The sequence below is a fragment of the Rhamphochromis longiceps genome, linkage group LG16 (genome assembly GCF_057381845.1).
Source record: "Rhamphochromis longiceps isolate RC_006_pf linkage group LG16, R_longiceps_female_GT1.1, whole genome shotgun sequence".
Lineage (NCBI taxonomy): Eukaryota > Metazoa > Chordata > Actinopteri > Cichliformes > Cichlidae > Rhamphochromis > Rhamphochromis longiceps.
The window spans coordinates 32,497,388-32,524,145 of record NC_140572.1 but is presented as its reverse complement, the minus strand read 5'-3'; the positions used below and the strand labels follow the sequence as shown (position 1 = coordinate 32,524,145).

Here is a 26,758-nt window from a genome sequence, read left to right as displayed (position 1 = left end):
GCAACAACTCAGCTGAATATATCAGGGCAGCACTGAAAGTGGATAATATGTTTCCTGGTGAGACTGAGGGACAGGACAGTTACTATCCTTGCCACTATCATATTGATTTTCATGTAGGAGTCTTTGAGATCCTTCTCCCTGCCTTCATCTCCAACTATACTGAGATGGGCAGGTTTCCCACTTCATATGGGGCTACAGACAGACTTTTTTCAACTATGTTCTCTGTCCTATAATATGAGAGAACTCCACACCACTTACTTACTTCTCACTTAGCTCATTGTATTTGCTTAGTATGTTTGTTCTTCATTTTCCAAATGCCAAACCTGTGACTTGCATAGTCATGTGTTTTAAGTTAAATATATCCACAATTTTAGACTCCCTATCCGCATTACCAACACCGACGTCCAATAGAAGAATACTCCCTGCCCCATATTTTGTTTGTTAGGGTCTTATGACCCAGGTATAAAGCTTGTTTAGAAGCAGTCAAGACGTCCACAAGGAAAAAAAAACTTAAATAAGAGTGATAGTGTAACCCTGCTGTTGCTCCCAGCCTTCCTTCCTCTGAGTTGGAGATAAAAAATATCAATGTGTAATACAAAAACATGAACAAACACCACAGGTTATCACTGTGTTTTAGCAGTCCTGCATTTATATGTTCAGTATTCTTCCAGCTGTTGCAGAGTGTGCCCTTTGTAGTTGGCTTTGCTGCGCTCGAAAGCCTCAAGACATCTCAGTAATACACCAGAATTCAAGCTTTCAAGGTATGCAAATAGAAGCTATGTCCCAACACCTGCTCAGTTAATACACACACCTTGTTCGAGGCAAACATTGTAGTTTTGAGCCTGATGATGAGACAATACGTAATATTAGAATGCTAATGCCTCCTCTGAGACATTTGATTAAGACCCCTGCCAGCTTCATCAAACTCCTGCTAATAAGCTAATTTTTACAGGCTTTACTGCGCACAGATGTGTGTCTGCACATGCGGTTCTGTCAGAGGAGTCAGGCTATTTATAGAGCTGTGAGCTTACTCTCGCCTGGACTCTGACCTTGGCGATAGTGTGACAAATGACAAGCAGCATTTCAGCAGAGGCTGAGCCATTTTAACAATAACAGCAGGTCGGTGCGAGAGAAAAAAAATAACGTCATCTGAACAGGTTTATTTTTGTTTGCCCATGAAATACCATTTCTCACTGCCTCGTGAATCACTGACAGCTACCGCCAAAGCCATGCTGGGGTCCCGAGGCTTAACATCTCAAATTGATCCAACGGGCAACAGGAAACGGCAAGCTTATACATGTTGTCATCTTATTGTATTCAGCATTATTAGCCCTGCCCTCAAGGACGCTGCCATTGGCCTTTGGTCCGTGCAAGATAATTCTCAATTAGTCACCATCCCCACTATATTGGTTTCACGTATACAGGGTTGATGACTCGCACAGCCAAGTGCTGAGTTTACAGAAGCAGAATAGAGTCAAATTAGTTCCTGGCGAAGCAAGAAAAGTGCTAAAAAGAATGTTGTTTGTATCCTCATGATTCATATATAATATTCAGCAAACATTTTCTGTACTAGTGATGACGTTTCAAAAGAACCATGAACAGTTTCCACATTATAGTGCACTACTGGTAAAAGGAAAAAAGAACAGAACTAAACCACACTGTGGAAGGACAGTTTTTGTAAAGAAATCTTTTGTGAAAGTCATTTTTGTTTATCACCTCGTATTTCAAGAACCACTCTCACAGTTTTCACCAGTTTGATTATTTTCCTTCCAACAAGGCTGCGTGGATAGGTGAAATAGAAGTCTTAACAATTAATAAAGCCTTTGTGAAGCTGTTTCTGTAGCTACGTATAAAATCTATTCATTTAAAATGCTCAGTTGTAGTATGGCATCAATAGAATCGAGTGTCTGCTTAAATTCAAAAAGCCAGAATGTCAGTCAATGAATATAAACATAAAACTCCCAATGCATTCATGCTGCTTTTTAATAGAAAAACAATGTTACATTCCACACACTAATGAGCTTTAGAGCTTTAATGTATATGATCTTTTGTTAACTTTACACTATGTATTCTCCCAACTGATTTAATTCACTGTGACTTGTACATAACTGTTCCAAACACATTAAAAAACAAAAACACGCAAACATACACAAGGCTTGCAATTAGCAAAAAATGCCTTTAATTTCAGTTGTGAAACCAAATACTACTGAATGCAATGTTGAATGGTCTTTTCTGTTCTTCTTCGCGTCACTGCAATAAACTGACATTAAATTAAAGAAACTACAGTCTTGTGCATCTTCCTCAGTGGCCTGCATGTAACAGTCTCTGGCACATTAAAAACGAATGCAAATAGATGACTCTGCGTATGAAACAAACACAGCCAAGTCATCAGTTACAGCAGTGTAGCTCCAAACTGACTTGGCCTTCATAAGATAAGATAAGATAAGATAACCTTTATTAGTCCCACACGTGGGAAATTTGTTAAGTTCAATTAAAGAATTAAACAGCTCCAGCAAAGTGAAATCATTAATGATGAAGTGGAAGAAATCTATTTTTAAAAATGGTTACTCTTGTGTATATACAGGAGTTCAGGCACATCAAGTTCTCCACTGGTTGTCTTCCAAAACCTACGAAAGTCTGAATAATTCAATCCTGTCAATAATGAACCTTGACAATGCTCACTCCAGCATACAGAGATACGTTTTCTTTCTTCTTTTTTTGGCTTCTCCCCTTAGTGGTCACCACAGAGGATCACCTGCCTCGATCTATCCCTAACATCACCCTGTGTGACATCAACCCCCTGCATATCCCGTTTAATTACATCGATTAATAGGAGACAGTTTCATTACACTTTGTTCATATTTGGCTATTAATGATACTTCCTTAGCACTAAACCATGTATTATGTAGCAGGAAGTCCAGGTAGAGTATTTCTTTATACTGTATTCACTGAAACTTGAATTATAGAATATGATTCAAGTGATTCAAGTGATCAGTCTTTTCAGCTGTTTTTTTATTCCCGAGGAGTTGGCACAGCAGATGGATCTGCGGTTTGATTTGGCACTGATTTTACACCGCATGCCTCTGCTGATGCAAACCCTCCCATTTATCCGCGAGTGGGATCAAGGAGTACACTAGCCTGTGATCCCCTGAGGGTGGGCTTCTGCCTGCCCCGGTCTCCAGCTGCGGATCTTACACATGTAAGGCATGTTCACCACTACGCCGCATTTACAATCATTTCATGTCACATCATGTGAATGGTAGTTTAAGTTGGTTGTTGTTTAGCTTTGACTTTGCCCCACCTTTACGTATAAAATACTGGGCAGAAATTAAAATGCCTTTTGTTGTTGTTGTTTTGTACCATACTGTCTAAATTATTCAAAGTGAGAAAGTAGAAGCAAAATAATGGATTTATTTTGAAGGGTTTTGTGATGTGGTTTTTGTTTGTTGGTGTACAACAAGAGAAAACAGCAGAGATTACTCACTGCATTTTTTTGTCATTTTTTTAGCAGATGTGCTATTATTCGCCAAGTCACACAGTAAACTGTAATTAGCTGCTGCGTTCCTTTGACATTTGTCTTTATGAACGGTAAACAACAATGACTCTCACCAGTTGAGATGCTGTTAATAATTGATAGGATTTCATCTAATTTCAAATTTAGGCTTTATAAAAACAATAGCACAAAACTATGAATCACTCAGTCTGACAGATATATTGTAAACCAGGAGGATCTCAAACTTTTTGGGCTGAGCAGTAAGTCAATGTCTCTCTATGTGTGGTTGCAATATTTAACACAAATTAGGCTTCTAATAATTTAGACTATTAGATGCTTTGCCTTCTATAACGCTGTCCGCTTGTGGAGGATTTTGTTCATTGAGCATCAGTGTGCAGCTGAGCATTGGTCATGAGTAGTTCCCATTTACTCCCACGTCCAGTTGCTTCAACTGTTCACCTGAAAACTGTAGATGTTTCACTCAGACGTCCCCTATGTTCAGACGCTTACACCTAGTTTATGGTCACCACAGCGCTGTTGCAGGCCAGCTGGATTATCACTGCAGTCATGTTAGCCTTGCTGTAGACTTAAACCTGAACAATAGGTGTTGCTCCTCAGAAAGAACCTATATAGAGATCTAAGAAATTGCAAAAGGGAACCAAAGCAACCACAGACTTCTTCAGCATTTTCTCCAGAACATCTTGCCTTTCCAGGTTTGTTGTAGGATCTCTCTGTAATCTGACCATCTCTGAGCCCTTGTCCTAAATTAAATGGTGGTAAAAACCAACATGATGGTACATTCAAATGTGAGGATGACAAGAGTGAACATCAACAAGATGTCATTGTACCTGTTCTCGCAACACATCACTGGATTTCATTTAGATTCCACAGAATTGCTAATAATCTCTTCCTGGATGATCTTTTAGATTTTATCACAATCATCAGAGTTTCTTTTAGACCGAATCTATCGCAGAAAGGTGTTGTAGAGTTACGCCTGTTTCATTGATACAAATTGTTTCCTTCTGTGTGTATGCACTTTTTCATATTTGATCCTGTTTTACAGCTATGATGACAACAGTTTCACACACTGCTGTACATCCCCCCCGGCGTGTTTACAGTAAGAAAAACATCAGTGTATCAGAAGTGAAATATAATTAAATCTATGAAGGAGACATTTGACATCCTGTAATAACAGTCATTTTCTTTAGAGATGGGAATAGTCTACTGCGGGGCACATTAGCTTGGAGATTTATAATATACTTTTATATTGTGTGAATTTTGCCAAAAGACATTTAATGTTCTTCCTGGCTAATTCTAATCACTGAAGTCAGTGATGCGCAAAAAGAGAGCAATGACTGATTTTATTAGACAAACAAAGGCCTGGAGAGGATTAAATGAAATGCATTCATCTGGATTAGAGCGCTATAGTGGATAAATCTAAGCTCAAACCACCTATAGTACGTGAAGGACACAGGACAATAAAGCTAATTCTATTAATCACCTTTTGCTTTGAATTTTCCGCACACATTTAAATGCAATTTTTTTGTTCATTTACATGGTGGACACTAAAGCCTTTGTCAGTCCCCAGCAGTCAAATCTCCAATCTCAACACAATTAGACACAGCTGACTACATTCCTAGGCACATTACACTCCGGGCTGTGGATAAGACTCCAGCCATTTCCTCCCAATTCAGAAACAAAATCTCATTTATCGGGAGAAATAAAAATTGAAAGGAGAGCCTGAATTAAGCAGCAATAGGAAGAGAAGCTCGTCGACAAGGAGCTGAATGCGTCTGGAGCAGGCAGGAAATTGTCTCTTCGTGTGGTTGAAAAGTGGCACTGTGTGGTTTTTATACCTATAGGGTCACATTGGAGGATTCAGCAGGCACTGAGCTATAAAATTGCTAGTTGAGAGGGAATTAGTGGGGATGGAGGGGTGGAGAGGTGGAGAGGGAAGGACAGCACAGTTGGGAGTTGGATGAAGAGGTGTGCAGCGGCAACTGATTTGATGATCTCACCCTCAGTGATGTTTACAGTGGCTCTCGGCTTGGCGATTACGATGGCCAATGTCTTGACAACAGAATAAAAAGGGCAACGGCCCGCTTTGCCACACAAAGACAAAAATATCCCGTCACAATAAAAATAAAGACAATGCCTACAGTGGAATATAGCAATTACCCTTTTAGGGTATTTTTAATTAGCTTAAACGGTTATCATCATCCTTCCAGACCCTGGAACCATGTCTCTCTGCTGCCGTAAATGAAACCATTAACTACCTGTTGTCCTAAATGTAGAAAATCTTGAATATATATTTTAACATAATGCACAGCTGACTTAAAAAGTATAAAATACATTTTAATGTTTTCCATTGTGTGAAAATAGAACAGAGCCTAGAAAAGCCCAGACATTTTTCTGGCCCTTCCTGCCTAGGGTGTCTCTATGAACAGACTGGTCAGGTCACTGTTAGGACGACCCTCTGTGATCCTGTGGTTCAACAAACTCCAGCTTTATTGTCTCGGACTGCAGCTGTCAATGTTAGTCCGTGTTCTGGAAGGTGGAGGTTCATTTTGAACTGGAGCTCACTGAGACTGCAGAACAGAAGACAGAGCAGACAATGAAAGTGGTGTTTGTCTACAGGAGGAAAGCAGAGGCCACAAGTATACATGGTATTTGTTAATTAATTTAACCTCCTAAGACCCGAACTCTTCCACGACATGCATTTTTAATTTCTCTTTGATATTTGAGCATATTGGGGCCCGATGAATGTAAAAACAAAGAATTACCAGATTTCTTTTTTACCTTATTTTTGTTTTTAAGAAGAATGAGAGCCACATATGAGGATACTCGTTTAAAATTTTGATAGAACAGTAGCAGTATGATGTCCTAGTAAGTGGATATCAGGCCCATGTAGGGCAAAATTGAGTATTTTCATCTAAATAACCCAAAATGTGATGTCCACATATGTGGACGCAGGTCCTAGGAGGTTAAAGAATCCTGGGCACACATCCTTTCACGCTCACACATATGTGCTGTGTATACACAATCCTCTACAGCTACAGATGCAATTCTATGGGAAGCACTGTGACCTGTTTAGGGTGTGGAACAACTATCAAGCATCCTACACAGCAAACAACATTGTCCTTCATTGTCTTGTCAAACAGCTCACGCAACCATATTTACCTATCAGGCATTGTTTGTCAGATTTCATAAAGGCTCCCTAAACTGAGTCGGTCCCCATAGACTGCAGCATTAAAATGTCCAACTTCAGAGCAGGAATAAGCATGTTTATAGTTAGCTTAGCTGTGGATCTCATCAGCTAATTGGAGTAATTGAAAGGGACCTTTTGATTGTTGGTGTTTTTTGGAGCATTTTTTATTAACATTATCTACCCACTCAATTCATGTATGCACCTTGCTACTATTAGTCAGCATTTTAGCAACCTCTCATCCAGATATGGACACTTTTAAAGTAAAAGCCAAATGTGATGACACAACGCTAAAATCGATACTTCTAGATACGTCTGGTGGCAACACACGGTACCAGGGTAAGCTGCATTTTGGCAGTGTTATGACCCCAAAACACATAGCAAGAAAAAATAAAAGAATACAAATAATACACTTTGGGTTGCTGCTACACATTTATGGTGTGGGATAAGATTTAAAAAGATGTAAAACTTCCTGTGTTCGCAGTCCTTTATGAGGAGACCATGCTTTCAAAAGAACACCTACTAATAGCTAGTGTTACGAGTGAGTATCACTGTCTGATGGCCTGACTCTTTCTTCAGAGGTTCTGTTTTCTCACTTCCACTGTACATTATTTCTATCTGCACTGCAGAAAGAAAGCAGTCACAATTCATTCTCCCACACGAGGTCACTTTTTAAAGAAAAGTCTTTGTAGAATTAAAAAAAAAAGCTTTAAAGTCCATCCATCCATCCATCCATTCGCTTCCGCTTATCCTTTTCAGGGTCGCGGGGGGCGCTGGAGCCTATCCCAGCTGTCATAGGGCGAGAGGCGGGGTACACCCTGGACAGGTCGCCAGTCTGTCGCAGGGCCAACACACAGGGACATACAACCATTCGCACTCACATTCATACCTAGTGACAATTTGGATTATCCAATTAACCTATCCCCACAAGCTGCATGTCTTTGGACGGTGGGAGGAAGCCGGAGTACCCGGAGGGAACCCACGCAAACACGGGGAGAACATGCAAACTCCACACAGAAAGACCCCGGCCTGATGGTGGAATTGAACTCAGGACCTTCTTGCTGTGCGGCAACAGTGCTAACCACCGTGCTACCGTGCTGCCCATTGAAACAGCAGCTTTTGTTATTTAATTTAATGATGACACAGGGGTGCAGTGTCACTTCATAGCACAAAGGTCTTTGGTTTGAATGGATGGGCCAGCTGAGTCCCTTGCATGAAGCTCCCTCTGGCTTCCTCTCACAGCCCAAACAGATGCTTGTTAGGTTAACGGGTGATTCTAAATTATCTGTAGGCGTGAATGATCATCTGTCTGTCTGTTGCAGTCCTGTGATTAACTGCCAACTTCTTCAAGGTGAACCCCTTCTCACCATCTAATGCTCCAAATGTCTCCAGCAGTGTTTGTGCTAAGTTTCACTTTATTTCCATCCATCCACTTTCTTAACCCCTTATTCAATCCAGAATCATGAGGGTTTTGGAGCTTATCCCAGCTGTCACAGGGCATCTGTGCATCCTCCACCAATGGACATCTTAATTTTAGAAACTACAGATTTCATAAAATAGCTTCTGAAGCAGAAAAATGCATTGCATCGGCAATCATTGTAGCTAATACTGGTTATACTGGTAATGCTGGTTGTTAATAAACACTATCCCCCCCCCACACCCCACCCCTGCCCACTCACCTTGCCAATCTGAGCCATGGTCTGAGTAACCCTCATCACCCAGGCCACTCACACACAGACTCTATACCCAGACCAAGTTCTTTGCACTACTTCCAATCACTTTGTTCTCCAGTGCGTGCATTTCTCTTGTTTTGTATACATTTCTCCTGTTGTTTTACTATTTATATTTTATTCCTGCACAGTTGGCGTGGAGCACCCATAACTTCTTTGTACACGTACAATGACAATAAACAGATATTCTATTCTATTACTTTCTAGCACAGTGGTTTAACACAAAGACCCGGTGTCTGTAATTGTCAACAAATCACAAGATCATCATCAGTCCCACAGAGTGTGAGCTCAGGCTCAGCTGTTTCCTAGAACAGCTGTAGTTTTTAGCTAATTTTGCCCAAACTGGTGTGAGTAGTGCACTGTGGGGGGCTATGTTTCGCTACAGATTAATCCTGATTTAATGGTCTCATATTTACAGCAGCAGCACGGTGAGCTATAGTGCCCATGTTAATTATAATGAATAAACACATCACCCAGTACAACAGTGAGGCACGCTGATGTGGTTTTAATAGGAAAAAGATGTATCAGACTCTGGAGACTCACATATGCACACACACTTGCTATTGTATTACAGTCACTGTTGTTTTCGATGTTCCATATAGGGTTTATGAACAGCAAGCGAGTTCCCCGCCTCGAATAACACCATTTAACTTCAAAGACAACTACGTGATATGACTGCAGTTAATTGCATCTTTGGATGTCGGTGACATCTTGAATCATGAAATGGCAGCTTGAAAAACAAGCCAAAAAAAAGAGTGTGACAGATGTCTGTCTGAGTAAGTGAGCTGTGAAAACTCCAAGGTTGACAGAAAAAGATGTTTGTGACTTACTGTAGCTCGCTATCAAGGTTAGTACAAGATTTCTCGACAGGAATCTATGGCAGAGAATGGATTTACAGTACTGCTGTGTATTTTAGCAGACTTCACAAACTGAGATTTACTCTTTAAGTCTGTGGATGGTTCGATGAATTAACACAGCATGCTCAGTGTTTAAGGGTTCGGTATGGTTACAGTTTGTGGTGGCGTCTAAATCCGTGCAGAAAGGAAGAACTGATGTGCATTTTAGGTAAGCCAAGCAAAGCCCTAACCAGTGATTTTTTAATCTAGTGCGTGTGTGTGTGTGTGTGTGTGTGTGTGTGTGTGTGTGTGTGTGTGTGTGTGTGTGTGAGAGAGAGAGAGAGAGAGAGAGAGAGAGAGAGAGACCGTGTATGTGTGTGTGGCTTTAATTGTGTTGTTTTTCTTCTCTCGAGTTAATTACTGTGACAAAGGTGAAAGTCACTCTCCATAAAATTCTGTGTTTCAGCTACGGGTGTCACGATTATTATGTATTGACGGTAACTGTGATATTTAGAAATGAAATATTGATAATGTGTCAGTACTGCTCATATGATAATATTGAGTGAGCTTTTTTGTTTTTTGATACTTTTTTAGGGAGGTGCAAGCTGGCATGAAAGAAAACAGGTGCACTTGATTTATAATAACAAAAGACAAAAGGTCAGAAAAAAAAAAGAAGCAATCATTTCATCCTGATAATAAAATGTCATGAATTACCCATCACTATAAACTTAATGGACTCCTCTCTATTAAAACATGAACAACAAAAAAAGAACAATAAATTTACAGTGAGTCAGAAGACAGAGGAATCGGCACAGTTGCAGGACTGGGAGCATTTATCAGGTTTTTTTCGACTGCTGCTTGGAGCTTGAACTTCTTGTCCTGAAATCTGTTGTTTTCTAAAACAGCTGCAGAGATCGGTTTTTCACAACAATGTTAGCATGACTCAATAGCCACAAAATACAGCAGGTTGAAATAAACTGAAAATCTTTCTTTTAGTCGTTTAGAGTTCTGCTTCTGTTACAAAATGTCACATCAACCACATGTGACACCCTTTACCTGGTCTTAGTGTTCACTGCACTTCACACTGTACAGGTCTGTACACTTTCCTCTCATCCATGTTCAGTGAACATACAACGGAGAGTTGATAAATAGATGCAGTGGTCTATGTATCAGTAGAGTGCTATCAATATCACCGGCCTTTCAGATGAGGCTTTGATTATCTTGCCCAGAGAGTGAAATCGATCTGCGACTGCCCTCAGTGCTTACTATAAGTCCTGGAAGTGCAGAAAACCTTGTTTGCCAGAAAATACTCCTGCACTTCATCTGAGCTGGGCTGATGAACTATTGCTGAGGAAAAAGCCCGACAGGAGCCAGCCAGTCAATATTAATGAGAACAAAATTAAGGAAGGAATCTAAAATTAATTTCTGTAGTTTGGTGTTAAAAAGAAATGAGACTGCTGGAATGTTTGACAGCGTTCGACAACGGATGATCTGATATCCTCGTGTTGGTGTTGTTCCCAGACCATCATGAAAATGTTGTTCCAGGTTCAACATTGCAAGTGACCAATCACATTGTTGTGACGTTATTCCTTTGCGCCCCAAGCCATTCGTGCATTTATGAAATTCCAATGTTGCAAGGACAATATCAATTCTGCTTACTGTTTATTAAAGGGTTACGGTTAGGCTTAGGGTCAGGGTCCGTTGATCGGCGGACAGAGGCGGTTTCACGCAGCTTAAGTACAGTTTTTTGTTTTACGCCGGTTTTTCCCGAAGTCGCAAAGGTATGACGTCACAACATTCTGATTGGTCACTTGCAATGTTGATCCTGGAACAACATTTAGTATGATGATCTGGGAACAACACCAACACGAGGATATCAGATCAACCTTCGACAACATCCGCAGATAGCCAAGTCCAGGTTGGCACAAAGGCTTCCTGCACTGGTGACAACTGCTCTCAGACATGACAACACAAAGTAGAAAGATAAGGTTCTGCTAACAGCCCAGCTTCACTTTCTCATGCAAATATTTCAACATCAGGCACTGGCTGATCATCTCTTCTTGATGTGTACCCTTCGTATTGTGGCTTTGCAATATGTCACTCATGTTGCACACAGGAAAATTTCTAAACAATGACGTATCAACTATGTGGCCTAAAGCCTCAGTCACATAGGTCTAGAGACTGTTTGGTGACCCCTAGCAACTTCTGATCACTTGAGATAAATATATATTCCACAAGCAGGTTGCTGTATTTTGTCAAATGAAATCAGTTGCACAGGTGTTGCTAGTTTATACAGAAGATGGCAACTTATCAGCAGATACTTGCAGGTGTCGTGAAACTGTGAAATGTGCAATGCGTTCAAGTAACAAATTTCAAAAGGTACTAGTTTTACTTTACTTACATTTTGGTGTTGCACTATCATTTGGCAAGTATTTTGCATGGAAGATGTCTGCAAAAACTCACAAAAAGATCGCGGCCGTTGCAACCGTCTAGCTACCAAAGCAATCGCAAGAAAGTTTTCTCTGCAATATATACCTCTTTACAATCAGTCGCTCTTTATCAATCATTCAGTCTGGGATTGCAAATCTTTCCCAGCAAGTGATTGTTACCAGGTAGCTGCTGACTGGTCTCGAGACCTGTGTGACTAGAGCCAGAGTAAAACAAGTTCAAGTATCTCCCTTATGTATGTTGCTTCATTTATTACTAACACATTAAATTGGAGGTATCTCCAGTTTCAGTTATGTAGCCTAACTTGACATATATAAAACATTCCAGCTTATGAGAGAGGAAAAGGGACTCAGATGTGTGACCTGTGCTCTGGAGTCCACTTCTTATCACACTGAGCCAGCTGACTAAAACAGTGAAAAAGGGGATATAGCGCTTGACTCCAGACAAGAAATGTAACCAGGCAAAAGACAAAGAGATACAATTTCCACAATGTAGACTCTTGAGTTTGTCTTCTTTATGGCAACAATTTAAACAACAATCCTTGCTTTGTAAGAAACAGTCTGACGTGACCACTGTTGTCTGTGGAAATGCCAAAATCAGCTAACATCTGCTCACCTACAGTGCAGTTTTTGCCATCATTCCATGATATTTAAACCATGTTTGCTGGGAGAGAATACGCAAGAAAGAAAGAGTTTGCATGAGAGAGTGTGCGTCTCCCAGGACATTTGTTGTTGTAATTACTTCTTTTGGTGCCTCTGTTGTTCAGAAGACAATCCTCTGGTTCACTCTCAAGTGAGATTGGTCCACATGCCCAGCACCACAATTATGGTTTGAGCAGCTCAGGCAAATTTACTGCATCTCAATTAGAGCGGAGAAAAAGTTGCCTGGGGTGATTTTAAAATTTTAGGGCTTTTTTAAGCCAGTGAAGAAAAAACACACATCTACATCCAACACTGCATTCAATAAAATATCAGGTATTAGTGGTGACTGAGATGTGTGCTTTACCTGCAACTACCCATTCACTCACAAGCTACCCTGTTATCACACACACAAGTAGAAGGTCTGACTGTTTCCTCTTCCTAATTCCTGCTATCTCGGGTTCGACTGCAGCCTGTCCCCTTGTCTGTGTCACAACTGATGACTCAAACTCTGTAATTGCCTTTTAATCCTTTCGAGGATGGAACATGTGTCAGCTTCAGCTAATTCAGGGCACCGGTCGCCTCGGGATACAGAGACAAGCTTATGACAGGAAGGTGGTGAGTGTAAGTCAGCACACAGGCTGGGACACTTTGCAGTGCTTCTGATTATGCAATGTTCAAAAAATAGCAGCTCTTCCTCTCTGTCCATTCGATTTGAGATTGAACAGCATGTGCTGAATGCAAATTCAGCCCAAAAGATGGAAAAATGTGATGCAAAACTCAAGCACTGCCAGCCAACCTGACACCAACCCAATGCAGAAATGGGCTGAACATTTATTTACCCATTTATATAATTGATATTTATATACCCATTTATACAAAATGATATCTTGCATTCAAATCATATTAACAATAAACCTAATTTAGCAGCATCTTTCAGTCTCTTCTCCCAATATTCTGTTTTGTTATGCCTTTTTTCCCTTTTGTTGAATCCATTTAATTTACCCACAAAGACAAAAATAAGATAATCCAAAGTCAACATTTAACAGTAACTAAATATTTGGTTTTGCTTATATTTTCACATATTTTATTTTATATATCTGATACAAACATTATTTCTCTCAACATAAGGCCGCACCTTGGAAGCCCAAAGGTTAACACGCATACTTTATAACCCCACAGGAAGCAGACCTTTGCTTGTCTGTGTAGGTTCTCAGTCATCCAGTCATGGCAGTCTAAGGAGCTTAGAAAGAAAACGACTGGACTTCTTTAAATTTTGTGAAGATGTTTCACCTCGCATCCAAGAGACTTCTTCCTTTCTGGGCACCGGTGACCTCAGGAACTGATGAAGCCTCTCTCCAAGCTCCTTAGATCACCTTTGTTTTATTTTTTTTCTCTGCAGTTATTATCACATAAGAGGCAAATAAAAAAGTGAATTTTCACTAATGTTGGTGCTACATGTGACACTTGATGAGTCAGATAGGAATGTCATTCCAAGGAAAAACACCATTAGTTGCATTGGTTCATAGGTTATCCAAACATGATGCACAAGTTTTATGGTAAAAGTGAGACGAATGTCACTCCTTGGTTGTCACGTATGAGCGCTTGTGAAGAATTCCTTCTTATTACAGTTTTTCAGGGTGAAAGGGCAAATTATAAGTAGCACAAAGAAAAAAAGCAAAGTCGCTGATGCAAAAGCATTCCTTCTGCAAATCTCTGTAACAAAATTATCTTTATGGGAGGCTAAAAATTAGCTGGACACTAAGCAGTAAATGAAAAACTTCTGTTTGCAGACAAAGTTTTTTTCTGTGAGTTCATCATTATTCAAAACTAACAGTGTTTTCACATTATCGTTGCTATAAGTCATAGCAATTGATAAAAAACTGTCCCTTTCCTCACACTCCTGAACATACTAACACATCTTCTTTTCACTTCATTTCATCTCACACATCATCATCTTCCACGTGATCCTCTTTAAATCCATTTGTCATTTACACAACCGGCCCTGTCTTCTCACCTTCCCCCTCTTCTTTGCCTCCTTCACATTTCCTTTTCTTTGTCCACCTATGCTCACGAGTTCCCTTGCAACCTGTTCTTTTTTGTTCTTCCCTCTCTCAGTAACTGTCTCTGAGGCCACTGAAGCAGCAGCAGCAGTGTCCAGGACATTTTCTCCATTAGTGTGAATTACAGTTTCCCGGGCCACCGGATCACAGCATGTGCAAGCACACCTCTTAATCACAATAGGGTAGGCATCCTTTTCTCCTAACGCTCGCCTCTAGTCCCAGTCACAGACAGCAACGGCTCCATTAACAAAGCCGAGGGGAACACTCTGTCTGGCCAGGTGCTGAGTCTATACACCCCACTGACTGCACAGAGTCTGAGCTGGCTACAGGGTCGCAATGAGAGGTCAACCTCTCAGTCAGCCTGTATTGTGTGTGTGGTTAAAGGAGGCTGCACAGCGTGAGATCAGCCAATGTCAAATGAGTCAGTTTGTTCTAAGATTGCAGTGAAACTAAAGAGGGATTGGCCACACTGTATGGTTTCACTGCCAAGACTGCTCCACTGCTCCCGTTCACAGTTGGCTGACTGCATGTATTCTCTTTAAAGCAAAGCAAAAATAGTTAAGATGTTCTGCCTATAACGCTTTTTATGACTATCAAGGTCAATCACTAAAAACATTTATTTATACAGTCATTATAGTCAGTGTATCATGTGCACCTGAACAAATCATCAGTCCAGAACATAAAATGATCACCATAGGACAAACGATTTCCAGTGTATAAGCTGCCAGTCTTTGAAACAGCACACAGAGGAAAAACACATAAAAATGAAGAAAAACAGAGTTGTCTCAAATCCCAGTGAACTGCTTTGTTTTCGGTCTTAACAGTCAGCATAAGAACGGCTCGTCACAACAGCACATAATGGCTTAGAGAGCCAGCATATCAGTCAGCATCTTAAAACACTTTAGTCCAGACCAAAGAATTTTGGTGGGCACAAATACCCATGGGGGGGGGGGGGGGGGGGTCCTTCAGGAGTTGAATACCTTCTTTTTTTTTCTTTTTTGCATTTGAGCTGCTAATAGGAACTCTGATCAGATATAACAGCCAGCCAGTCGCTAATAATTCAATGTCACCTCATGTTTTACTTTCTTCCAATCCTGCTTTCATTTTCTCTCTGTGTTGCTTCACTGTGGCTTTGCAAGCTGAAAGGAATTGCAAGCTAATACTTTTCTGATGAGTGAAAAATCACATGCATAGTGCTTCTCTCATTGGCTACGGGCTCAGTAAAGCCTTCCCTTGATTCATTTCCCTGTGTTTTGTTCCAGTGTTAATGAAAATGCTAAAAGCTGCAGTGTACATTGCTAATTTTGGACTGGTCACAGTACACCTATGTCATGCTTATGACGGGAAAGTAATTACTCTAAGGGAATAATAAAAATGGAGTTCTAAGAACTAAAAAAATGTCTCTTGTTTCAGCTGTGTTGACACAGAAGTAGGAGGGGGCAAACTCTAACAGTTACCAGGAATAGCAGAAGGTCCTGCAGTCTGAAATTTAGTTGTAGCCCATTCTCCTTAAAATGGGGAAGAACAGAATGAGTTATATTGTTTCATTTTGGGGGTTTTGTTTGTTTGTTTCTTCATGCACACATTCTCCTTTTTGAAAACCTGATTCCTACATTAATGTTAACAGCATTGGAAAGCATTTGAGAAAATTCATAGAATTTAAGCCAAAGCCAAAACCACTCTAAAGTCAGCTTTATTATTTGCATTTTATCACATACACTAAGTTGCAGTCTGTAACAGGGACAATAGTTGCTACTACCTACACACACCAATAACCATACATCAGAATGACTAGCTGGATTATTAACATGCCAAGAACTATAATATATATCCACTTTATTGTAGGAGAAACCGAAATCTGTCAGAATCCTTTAAAAGCGACTATGTGTCCTTGGAAACAACAAAAAATCAACACATCAGTCATGTCTGTGAAAACACACATGAAGAATGAGATGATGTCTTTTCCTAGGTATTTTTTTTCTTCATGTATCTGAATTTTGAAAACTTTTATTTGGCTTTTTGCACAGATGGATATTTAAGAGAAGGGTCAGATTTTTGGTTATAGAGGTATTTTTGTGGTTCTTGCAAATTGCTGCAAATTGTTGGATGATGGAGGAAAAAAAAAACAAGCTGGCTGCCATCCTTCTGGACAAAATAATAGATATCTTAAAAAAGCAAGTGAAAAGCTGGAGAGTTTTATGGATTTGCGTCACACAGTTCCCACCAGTGTTATTTGTGTGGCTAGTTGTGGGGTTTTTTTCTTTTACTTTTTTCTCTTTTTTTGTCAGAATGACAAAACCACAAAAAAGAAAGAGAAAAAAAGGCTTTTAATGCAACAACAATGGACTCAACTGTGGTAAAGAGAGGCAGAGTATGAAAAGAGAATTGCCGGTCCTCCACTTTGCATTTAAAAAACAGCTTAGGGCCCACTTTTCTCCTTCACCCATTATTTAGAGACACCTTCGTCTTTTCCCCTTTTGTAATTCTCTCAGCATCTTCATGCAACTTTGATGAAGAGTTACCCTGTTAAGAGCCTGCCAAAGAGCTATACATACTCACTGTGGGTTGACAGTGCCTGGGACAGTAATAGCTTTGGCTCAGCTAAGGCACTACTCTCACCCCCAATGCTTGCAAACATGACGCCGGCCTGCTGCACAAATCTTATGCAATAGCTCCCAACACAAAGTGCTCGAAAAACTCACAGAGTGTTTTCAAACTGTCTTCACTTCACTGACATTTTTGCTCACAATACCATCACCTGACTTTGTGATTCTTACACACTTATATATCTTCATGCTGTTGCTGCTTTGAAGTCACCACTATGTTACTGAATGCTTTTAAACACGCCAGAAATGCCTTCATAAAAGCACCAACACAGTCAGCTTGCCTGCAGGCTTAACAACTTCTGGCATTTATGAACATATGGTACACAATATCATCCCTAATCAAATGAGTAGTCAGTGCTCACACATGAAATCAACAACATGACTTTGAATTAGCCTGAGAGCCCTACTGAGTAGTATCCACTGCGCTTTAAGTATAGAGGATGGAGCAAAGAAAACTGTGAGCTGTCATACTTCACCAACATCTCATGAGGCCTTCTAATATTTCAGGCACAGAAACTCAATTATGAGGCCGAGGTTTTGATTTCTTAGAATAATAGGACTACATGACTGAATTCAATTAAGAGCACCCAGAATATATTTGGACCTCTCAGAGGAAAGCCCGGGGTGAAACAGATGGAATTTGCATCATTCATAGAACTGTTCATTTGTTTTAATTGAAAAGCAAACTGATGGATGAATAGAAAACTGATGGTGATCATTAATTGCAGCTGATTTAGCCTCAGCGGTTTGGCGCAAACCCACGTGCGTGGTTGTCAAGTTGCAGTCTTGATCTTATTGCCCTGAAAAAAAAAGCATTGCAGTGCGCAACGCCACCTGTGTGAAGGTGCCAAACCGAGAACGTTTAACCCCTGCAGGCTAATGAGCTGATGAGAACATCAGGTAGAGCTGATGTGCGTCTTGCAGATAGAAAAATAAGCACATTGCGCTCTTTTCCCCACCCTTATAAAGTGATTTTTCCAGGACTGTTCTCTTTCAAGGTGTCGGGGGCAGCTGACAGGAGGCAACGGCTGAATTACAATGCGCCCAAGCTGCAGTGCTCCTCTCTCAATCTCTCCCCCTTCACTGACAGCGCGTGTGCCCACGGCGTTCAAGCTTTCTGTGACCCAGTCCTGACAGTTGACAATAAGCTCCGCGCACAGCTGGCGACGACACGATTAATTCGACGCTGCTACGTGCAGCACCCAACTTGAATGAGCCCCTTCGCACTGGAGCCACAGCCTCATTATCTGCACAGAAAGCTGATGCTGCTTGATAGGGGGAGCCGATCGGCCACTGAATTTTTACACATTTCACTTAGTGGATGTGGCCACAGCGGTGGCCTCTCAGCAGACCTTAAACCCTAAAGCTAGAACGGGCTGCGGAACAGGTTATCCCGCAGAGTTTAACATAAAGCACAAGGGTAAAGTGGAAGTCAAAAGAAAAAGCCAGTTGCCCACCTCATCCTGCTGCGGTTGATTCTGTCTCTGATTCGGCTGCTCCTTGGTAGCTGTCATTGTAAAACTCCTCGGAAGGGAAAACTTGGTCGAATCCCAAAGAAAAGCGGACAGAATCCCGTTTTCGGCGCAAAATAAGTCTGATGAGAGAGGCGGGGAGGGCAAGGCGCCGTCTTGTCAACTGCGGAATCTTAAACAGGAGTGGTGGAGCGAAGGGACGAATCCGTCACGATTGAATATGTGCGAGGTCTTGGCTTCTCGTCACACGCTCGCCAACGCAGCCCTGTGCGTTCACATCAACCCCCCTCCGGGAAAAGGGAGGAGAGTTTCGGACACGCTCGTTTGCTGAAGCGAGAAAGACGGAGTGTTCTCACATTTTACCAGCCTGACACTTCTCCGGGGTGTCTGGCCTCTCTCCCTGTCTACTCTCAGTGATGTTGGTATTTTGGAGGATATAGCCCAAGACGGAATGGAGGAGGGGAAGGAGGAGGGGAGTGTTCAAGTGGTCTTGTGATGGTTTCCGGGGAGGGATGCTTTTGCAGGACCCAAGTTTCAAAAAAAAAAAAAAAAAAAAAAAAAGACAAAAAGACAGTGCGAGCTGTCTCGGCTGACGTGTTAGCATCATGTGCTGAAAGGTGCACACAGGAGCTGTCCGCGGTGCTGAAAGCCTTCCTCTTCTTTACTGTTGTGGGCGCGCGTAACACCGACCCACCTCTGCATGTTATCGTGCGTTAAACACCGGCCATGGGCTCAGGGAGACGGCCGCTTTCCAGCCGCAGAAACCCGCTGCTTTTGTTATACGGGAGCCTTTCAGATGGCGGCGAGCGAGGAGCTTAAATGGTCAATAAAGGGAGGATTGAGCGTGGCTCACAAAAGCCTCGCCGCCGGTTGTTAAAATACGCGCAGGGCACGGAAACGATCGCGTCGGTGTTTGGAGTACTTAGCGGAGAAATGACACCTGTGAACCCGCCGCTATATCAAGCTCACCGCGGGGCTTATGAGAGAGCGAGGTCTGCTTCTGTGGTTAGACGCTCAACTTTATGGAAGCCGGGCAGGCAGAATGAGAGGCGGTGATATTAAGGCTCATATCGCTAACGCCTGCGCCAGACAAAGATCAATAGTTTATATCTGCGTTTGACTGTTGCTGAATTACTAAGCTTGTTAGGGATTGTGAAGTGAAATAACTCTCACGCACTCTGACATCTACCAGACTGCGGGCAATGGGTGGGAGGGAAGATGTCATGTGCTTCAGTACTGAAAGAAGTCTTTAATCAAACAAGTAATTTAAACAGGAATGTCAATCAAATATATCGACTAAAGCTATTAAGCATCAAGGCACAGGCTAAGAAAAGACGAGTAAGCTGTAAATCACTCCATTTCATCTTTAAAAGTGTTTAGATATTTTCCTGTTTTTTCTTGGTTTCAATCACAGTTAATAAGCTCGTGTGTGTGCGTGTGTGTGTGTGTGTGTGTGTGTGGCTGACTATTCCCCTTCCACCTACCACCATATGTTGTAGTTTGTGGCGATCTGAATAGTTTAGATCCCAAAACAATAACGGTGCTAAAAGTAGATATTTACCATAGGACCCTGGCTTCAGTCCATCTTCAGTGATTTTTATCAGCTGCTTTGAGGGGTTGATTTTTTTTTTTAACCACACATACTTCTTCAAAGGCAATCAAACTTCACCTTTTTCTAGCATTTTGTGAATATTTTTTGTTTGTTGTTTCCATTTTTCACAGCTTTGATGTAAACTCAAAATTAAGCTCCAACAATGACGGAGACATGTGTGCATGGTGCTCTAATCATATCCCTGCTTTCACTCATTGACAGCTCGACATTCTCCAGGGACACGCCTCCAGATGTACAAGCATTCCTCTCAGACCTGCAGCAGTTTGAAACTGGCCCTGCATTACTCATTACCCTTCAAACTGTTTTCTATTCCACAGTTTCAAAAGAAAACTCACGGGAGACTAAAATGAATCACCAAAATGAATCAAAATATACTGATATATACTAAATACACTGCACTATACACTCCCCATTCTTTTTCCAAAAGAGATTCCTGCATTTGGTGTTTAAATGTTGTTGTTTTTTTAAGTCTTATTCTGATGTGATCGTGAAAGCCATCATCATTTTCATAAAATCATTTGGTGACCCGCCGTGGAAGAGTCTGTACTCAGATGTCTTTCATCTTTCATTTGTTATCCGTCTGTAGAACCGCAGAGATGATATCTCATTGGACAGGAGTGGAGTGGAATATAGCAGTGTTGAAAAAGTGGTCTGTTTGTATTATAATAAAGACACAAATCAATCTGCGTGCTCTATTTTGTGGACAGGAGTAATCAATCCACTTTGAAGTGGAAGTCAGTCCAAGTCAGCCTTCAGTTCCACATAGTGCAGCTACTGCAGCAATAGTATTAAGAGAAGCAAAATTGATCATTTACTTATCTTTTTTTCCTAAGAAAACAACAAAAACGTTCTGATATGTTTTTGTCTTATATAATGTAAACCCTATAGAGTGTAAATACATAAATAAAATTTCCACATTTAGATTTCTTTGTAAATTCTCTTGTTATCTCAAAAAGGTCTGGATTAACCTGTTGTTTTCCAGCTTTAAGCACGGCAGATCTGAACAGCACATCAATCAGTTTTCCTGTAGACTCCTGGTGGAGCATAGGTCCGCAACACCACGCCAGCGGACTCTGTTCTGGGAAGCAGGTAGGAGCACATATATGACCTCAAATTTTAAAAAATTAAATACATTTCTGGACAACAGAAATGTATTTAATTTAATGTCCTCTTGCCCCTGACTATTCCCCTTCCACCTACCACCATATGTTTTAGTTTGTGGCAATCTGAATAGTTTAGATCCCCAAACAATAACAGTGCTAAAAGTAGATTTAACATAGGACCCTGGCTTCAGTCCATCTTCACCGATAGTGATTTTTATCAGCTGCTTTGAGGGGATGATTTTTTTTTACCACACACACTTCTTCAAAATGTCTTTACAATTTTAAACAGTTTGTTTTGAATTTAATTGTTTCCACATTCCAGGATAGTTCCACGTTTAGTGAAGACCCCAGAATTTTGAAAATGTTGGAAATGTTACATCCACTTATTCATAAGAATTGCCAGGAAGTTGGGTGAAAAATCACAGTCCAACACTAATTGTGAACTTGTGTCTTGAGCTTCAGTCCGTTCAGCTCTGCACTCTACACCAGCTGAAGCGGACTTTGTGGAAACACAGATTTCAACATTCACTTGAGAAACCATTCATAAAACACTGACAGTGTTGTTAATTGGCATTCCATTAGTACTGTTCTTATATTACAATCACATTTCTGACTGACAGACTGCTGATGAATCTGCTTATCTCAGTCAAAACATCAGCATCTTCTCCGGCTGATAAAGAGTTCAGGAAACAAGCCTGATACTTATGTGTACTGCTGGCTAACAAAGCCTAGGGGAGCAAACTTTACTCCCACCTCTAGTACCACAGACCTCCAAAAACAAATGGATGTGGAAACTGAAATCAGCTTGGTTACTAACGTAGGTTGTAAGCTAGCAACACTTGCAAAAGCTTACAATCCTGTACCACCCTCAAAAATACTAAAACTCCTAAAATGCTGTGTATAGTTCTTAATACAGACACATGAAGCCCACAATTAGGAAAAAGCAAAAGCCTGACGGGGTGAATATTCCTAATTCAGGTTGATATGCTATGATTAGCAAATCCCTGCTCGGGGAGACGTTTAGCAATACTCATTTTCTTCCCTGTCACCACACATCTGTCCACTCAGGTTATTAGCTGGCAGGGAAAAACCCAAATGTCCTGGGGCCAGCCGTGGACTATTTTGGCCCCTGACATTCTGGAAGAGTTGCTTTCTAAGTGTAAAAGTCCAAACAGGGCATAGAATGTGGAATTTGCTTTTCAGAAAGAAGAACTTGGATTCACTTCCATCTCCAGCAAAGTGACAACGCAGAGTAAATCCCCTGTCAAATATCTCAAGGAACTGGGAGAAATGCCAGCAGAAGACCTTCACACTCGCATCGAGGGCAGACTAAACATATCTCTCGCCCAAAACAGCGACGCTCAAATATTGACATGTTCTGTTTGAGCAGCTCTACCTTCAGAATGTCAGAGACGTGAAATTAATATAAAGTAAACATGCAGCGTAACAAACGTACAAACAGCGTCGGGCGGTCATCTGTGATGGTAGACAAAGGTTTCTGGGTCTGAAAAGAATTTGACATGATAATCATAAAATTAAAAAAAATCTGTTTCATGTTTTTTGTGGGTGTGTTGAGTGCATTAGTGGAGCTCACATTTGCATAAATTCCTCTTAACCTTTGCTTGCGTGTACCACTTTCTGAGGGAGACTAATGGAGTTTGCCTGTTTGGGAAGAGGGAGTGATGCACACATTGGATCTGCTTGGATGATGAATATATGCGATAACCTTTAGAAAATTGTTTAATTTAAAGGTAAAGGTTGGATCTAAGTTGGTTAGCCTCCATAAGCATCTTCAAAGTTTCTTTCAGCCTTAATACTATGAGTTTCTGACTTGGTTGGATGAGAGGATGAGATTGCATACCGCTGACTTCGAAACAGTAAATGAACACAGGATGGACACACTGCTTTTAAGGACAGGTTGCTGAGAAAGAATGAATTTTAAACCTGATGTGTTTGCATTTAGAAACCAATGGAAAGATGCAAGCAGGGGCAATGTTTCCCAGAAACGACAGAGTGAGATTTCCTGTTTAGTTGTAAATAGCTTTTGGCTAATATTTATACAGTTTGAACTGGCTGTCGGCAGATCGAACATCCTTAGACTTTACAATGCAGCATTTATCGATAAGTGAATTATTTTGTTTTTAGGGAAAATTAAAGTTTTAAGTTCAGTATAGCAACTCAGCAAACTGTTAAACTTTTGAGTGGTTTAATGCCTCACTTTACTGGAGTTATGTAGAGCTACAGTTTAGTGGAAACAGGTACATTGTGATATCACTAATCTGTGCAGTAATCTGAGAGACACCAGGGAGCTTATCTCCCACTTTTCAGAATATACCATATGTTGTTCACAAAGAAAAATATTATTTGTAATTAGTGCACATAAGCACCCTGTGAAAAGACAACAGTGTTACGTTTTACTACTTGTCTGCTTCATTATTCTTTCTTTTTTTAAAAAAAATCTTAATATAAACAGCCGTCACTGTATGTGACTGAATGACCACGGTTGCCTCAAATTAAAAGAATATTTAGGGAGGACTTTTGCCATTTCAGCCTCACAACACTGCTGTTCACTCTGTATCAACAAGCAAACTGACAGCTGGCTTGTAAATGGCAGTAGTGAAGCCACCAATAAATATACCGTGCACAAACTGGTGCAGAATAGGTGTTCAAATATGTTGAGATCTTATGACCTCATAACAGCGTATAAATCATTTTACAGCCTCCCTTTTATCCATTTTCTCACACTTGTCAGGGTCCAGGTCATGGAAGAGAAGTGTAAGCAGAGGTGCCTGGACCTCCCTCTTCAAAGACAGCTAAGAAACATAATCTCTCCTGGATGGTCTAGGTCTGCACGGTCTGCCCAGGGATCTCCACCCAGTTGGAGAAGCCTAAAACATCCCCACTGGTTTCCTTTAGATCTGGAGACACAGCAGCGCTACTGTGAGCTCTACCAGAATCACTGAGCTCCTAACCCTTTCTTTTCCACCTGAGAACTATGGCTTCAGACTTGGAGGAGCTAATTCTCATTACAGCTGTTTCATTTTCACTCTCATCAAACCATTTCAGTATTGTCATCCTGGAAGTGACCACTCAGGAGAGAAGTGCTTGATCGCAGATAAAGATGATCACACAGCAGACTGTTGTATTGATTTGCAGGGACATCTTTCCAAAGTATAACGAAGCCACCAGATTCTCTCACTGTGGATCTGGAATCTGTTGTCAGGAGTTCAGGTTTTTCTCCACTACAACATCAAATGTTTTTACGTTCAAAGTGATTTGCAAATAATCAATATAATAACATCACTGGTGACCCATCTAGGACTGGGGTTTCAGTTTGCTTAACATTTTTTAATTTACATAGAATTTCTGCTTGTTTGAAACATGCACATGTAAATGCTCTTAACAGAAAACAATTGTCTGTATTGTAATTGTAACACTAATTCACAAACAAGTAGCAGCCACAGTTCACCTTTTGGGCCGTCTGTGGCTATAAAATAATACTTCAACGAACTGATTATAACATGGCATAACCAAAATAGATTTAACTGCACAGTATACATTAACACTGACACCTTAACTTCCCGAATGTTATCTAGAGTTATCAAAACTTTAAACATTTAAACCTTTAACATGCACAGACAAATATAAAGAAACTGCACGAAACTGAACTGAGCCGATCTGCATTGTGTCACTGATGACTTCCAGCACATTCTCAGCTGGATTCATGACACAGCTGAGTTACAGTTGCACTGATTGCAGTCAGATTGATGAGGGGATTTGAGTGTAATCTGTGCACTTCACAACAAGCGCTCACTTTTTTTTCCTTCCCCCATAAATGTGCTCATGCAGAAGCTTGGTCTGCAGAGGTTCTTTGGATGAATACCTCTCTTGGTGTCTTGCTTCTAACAACATGATGCACAGCACTGGGAGAATAAAGGCGGTGGCATTAAAGCTAAGCAGGCTAGGCTGAACTGCTAGCATGAAGATCAAAGTCTGTGCCTTAAAAGATCTAAGTTTGGAGTTTTGCTTGGGTATGTTTGATGTTTGTGTGTGTGTGTGTGTGTGTGTGTGTGTGTGTTTTTGGGGGGGTGGGGGGGTTGCAGTGAATTGTAATGAAAAAAAAGTGACAAGATCAGTTTGTGAGAGATGGGCGAACATGTCACTCCAACAATGAAGAGTGAAAAACATCTCTGGATGTGCTGTAATTCTGTGTGGGAGTATATTATAATTGGAAACGTGACAACTGAATTTTAAGGTACCCAGAGTGTGAGAATGAAATACTTTATTTTAAACAACCCAGTACAGTTGTGGAGTGCCAGAGACAGAGTGTGTGGGTGTGAAGAGCAGAGGAAAGTGTGGAGGCGATGGAGAGGTGGGGACACAAAGAGGGAGGGAAAGAGAGCCCCTGGGGAGGTGTTTCGCCGAGGTGTCTGCTGTTGATAAAGTATTTATGACCCTGGGGCAATTTAGTGCAGACACTCAGGAACTCCACGCCACCTCACCACTGATGAAAGTTTCATGACCAAACTCCAGTGTCTGCTTCTGTGGCTTAGCCCCAGCAGCTCACATTCAGCACATCACATTATTACAGCAACAGCTGGCACTTCTGATGGGGAGCAATATCACCACTCTGACTCTCTAATAAATAGCAGTCAAGCTCTTCCTTGGTTGGTACTCTTCATGTACAATTCTTTGGTTTCTGCAATAAGCAGACATTTCCTTGTAATGCAAAGTCACTCAAAATGACAGATGCTAAAGAGTGATTTGTTTCTTCCTGAGGGTTTTTCCCTGTAATCTTGAGTGTAGGATTTGAGTTCTGCATTCAAAAGCAGAGGGAAGCTGTCGCTGCTGATAAAAGTGGGCAGTGTTGATAGAAAACAGGGATTTTATTTCCAAGCCATACTGCACACGTATTTCTTTGATCAGCTTTGGAAGCGGTGCAAGAAAATCCTGTATAATGACTATTATTACGAAGTAAATCAAGCTCAAAAACAAAGATATGTTTGAAATGTTGAGAGCAACCAAAGTGTAGGTTTGGTTTCAACCAGTAAAAACACAGATGCCATCGCACAAGGATGAACTGGAACATACAGCCAGAGTCATGTAGCACCATGTTTAGCCACAATCCTGCAACAGATGCACTCAGAGGCCTGATCTTGGCGCCATAGGATTCAGTCTGGGATAACAAGCAAGTGAAGACAGAGTTCTCCAAACATTTTAGTCATATGTATTTCTGGCATTCTTTTTAATGACATTTTTTGACCTTGGATTTCACTGCGTATTTCTTATTGGTGTTTTCTGTCAAGTGCCTTGATGCAAGGCATCCTGTTTTGTAGCTGCACCAAGCCAAACTGACTGATATCAGTAATCATGGAATTGATATTTTGCACACCCCATACCATCAGAGATCCAGGCTTATAGCTTGTAATGTAAAAAAAGATGATCGTGTGTATTTATGGATTAGTCATTCTTGAGATCTACACAGTCACTAAGCCAAACAGCAGCCTTTTCTCCATGTTGTCTTTCATATTTGAACAGCAATTTCAGTTTTT

At 40.9% G+C, this 26,758-nt stretch overlaps 1 protein-coding gene across 2 annotated transcripts in view; it reads right to left on the bottom strand.

Annotated features, from left to right (window-relative positions):
- The window catches only part of dpp10 (dipeptidyl-peptidase 10 (non-functional)), a 269,654-nt gene that overhangs the window by 139,926 nt on the left and 102,970 nt on the right, over nucleotides 1–26,758 (bottom strand). Inside the window, exon 1 of one of the 2 annotated variants that reach the window (XM_085383847.1) lies at nucleotides 18,477–18,922. The exons of the other annotated variant lie outside the window; for it this stretch is intronic. Coding sequence (XP_085239973.1) covers nucleotides 18,477–18,533 — 57 coding nt within the window. The 5' untranslated portion in view covers nucleotides 18,534–18,922. Of the gene's footprint in view, nucleotides 1–18,476; nucleotides 18,923–26,758 lie in introns of those variants that run through there. 2 annotated transcript variants of the gene reach the window in all.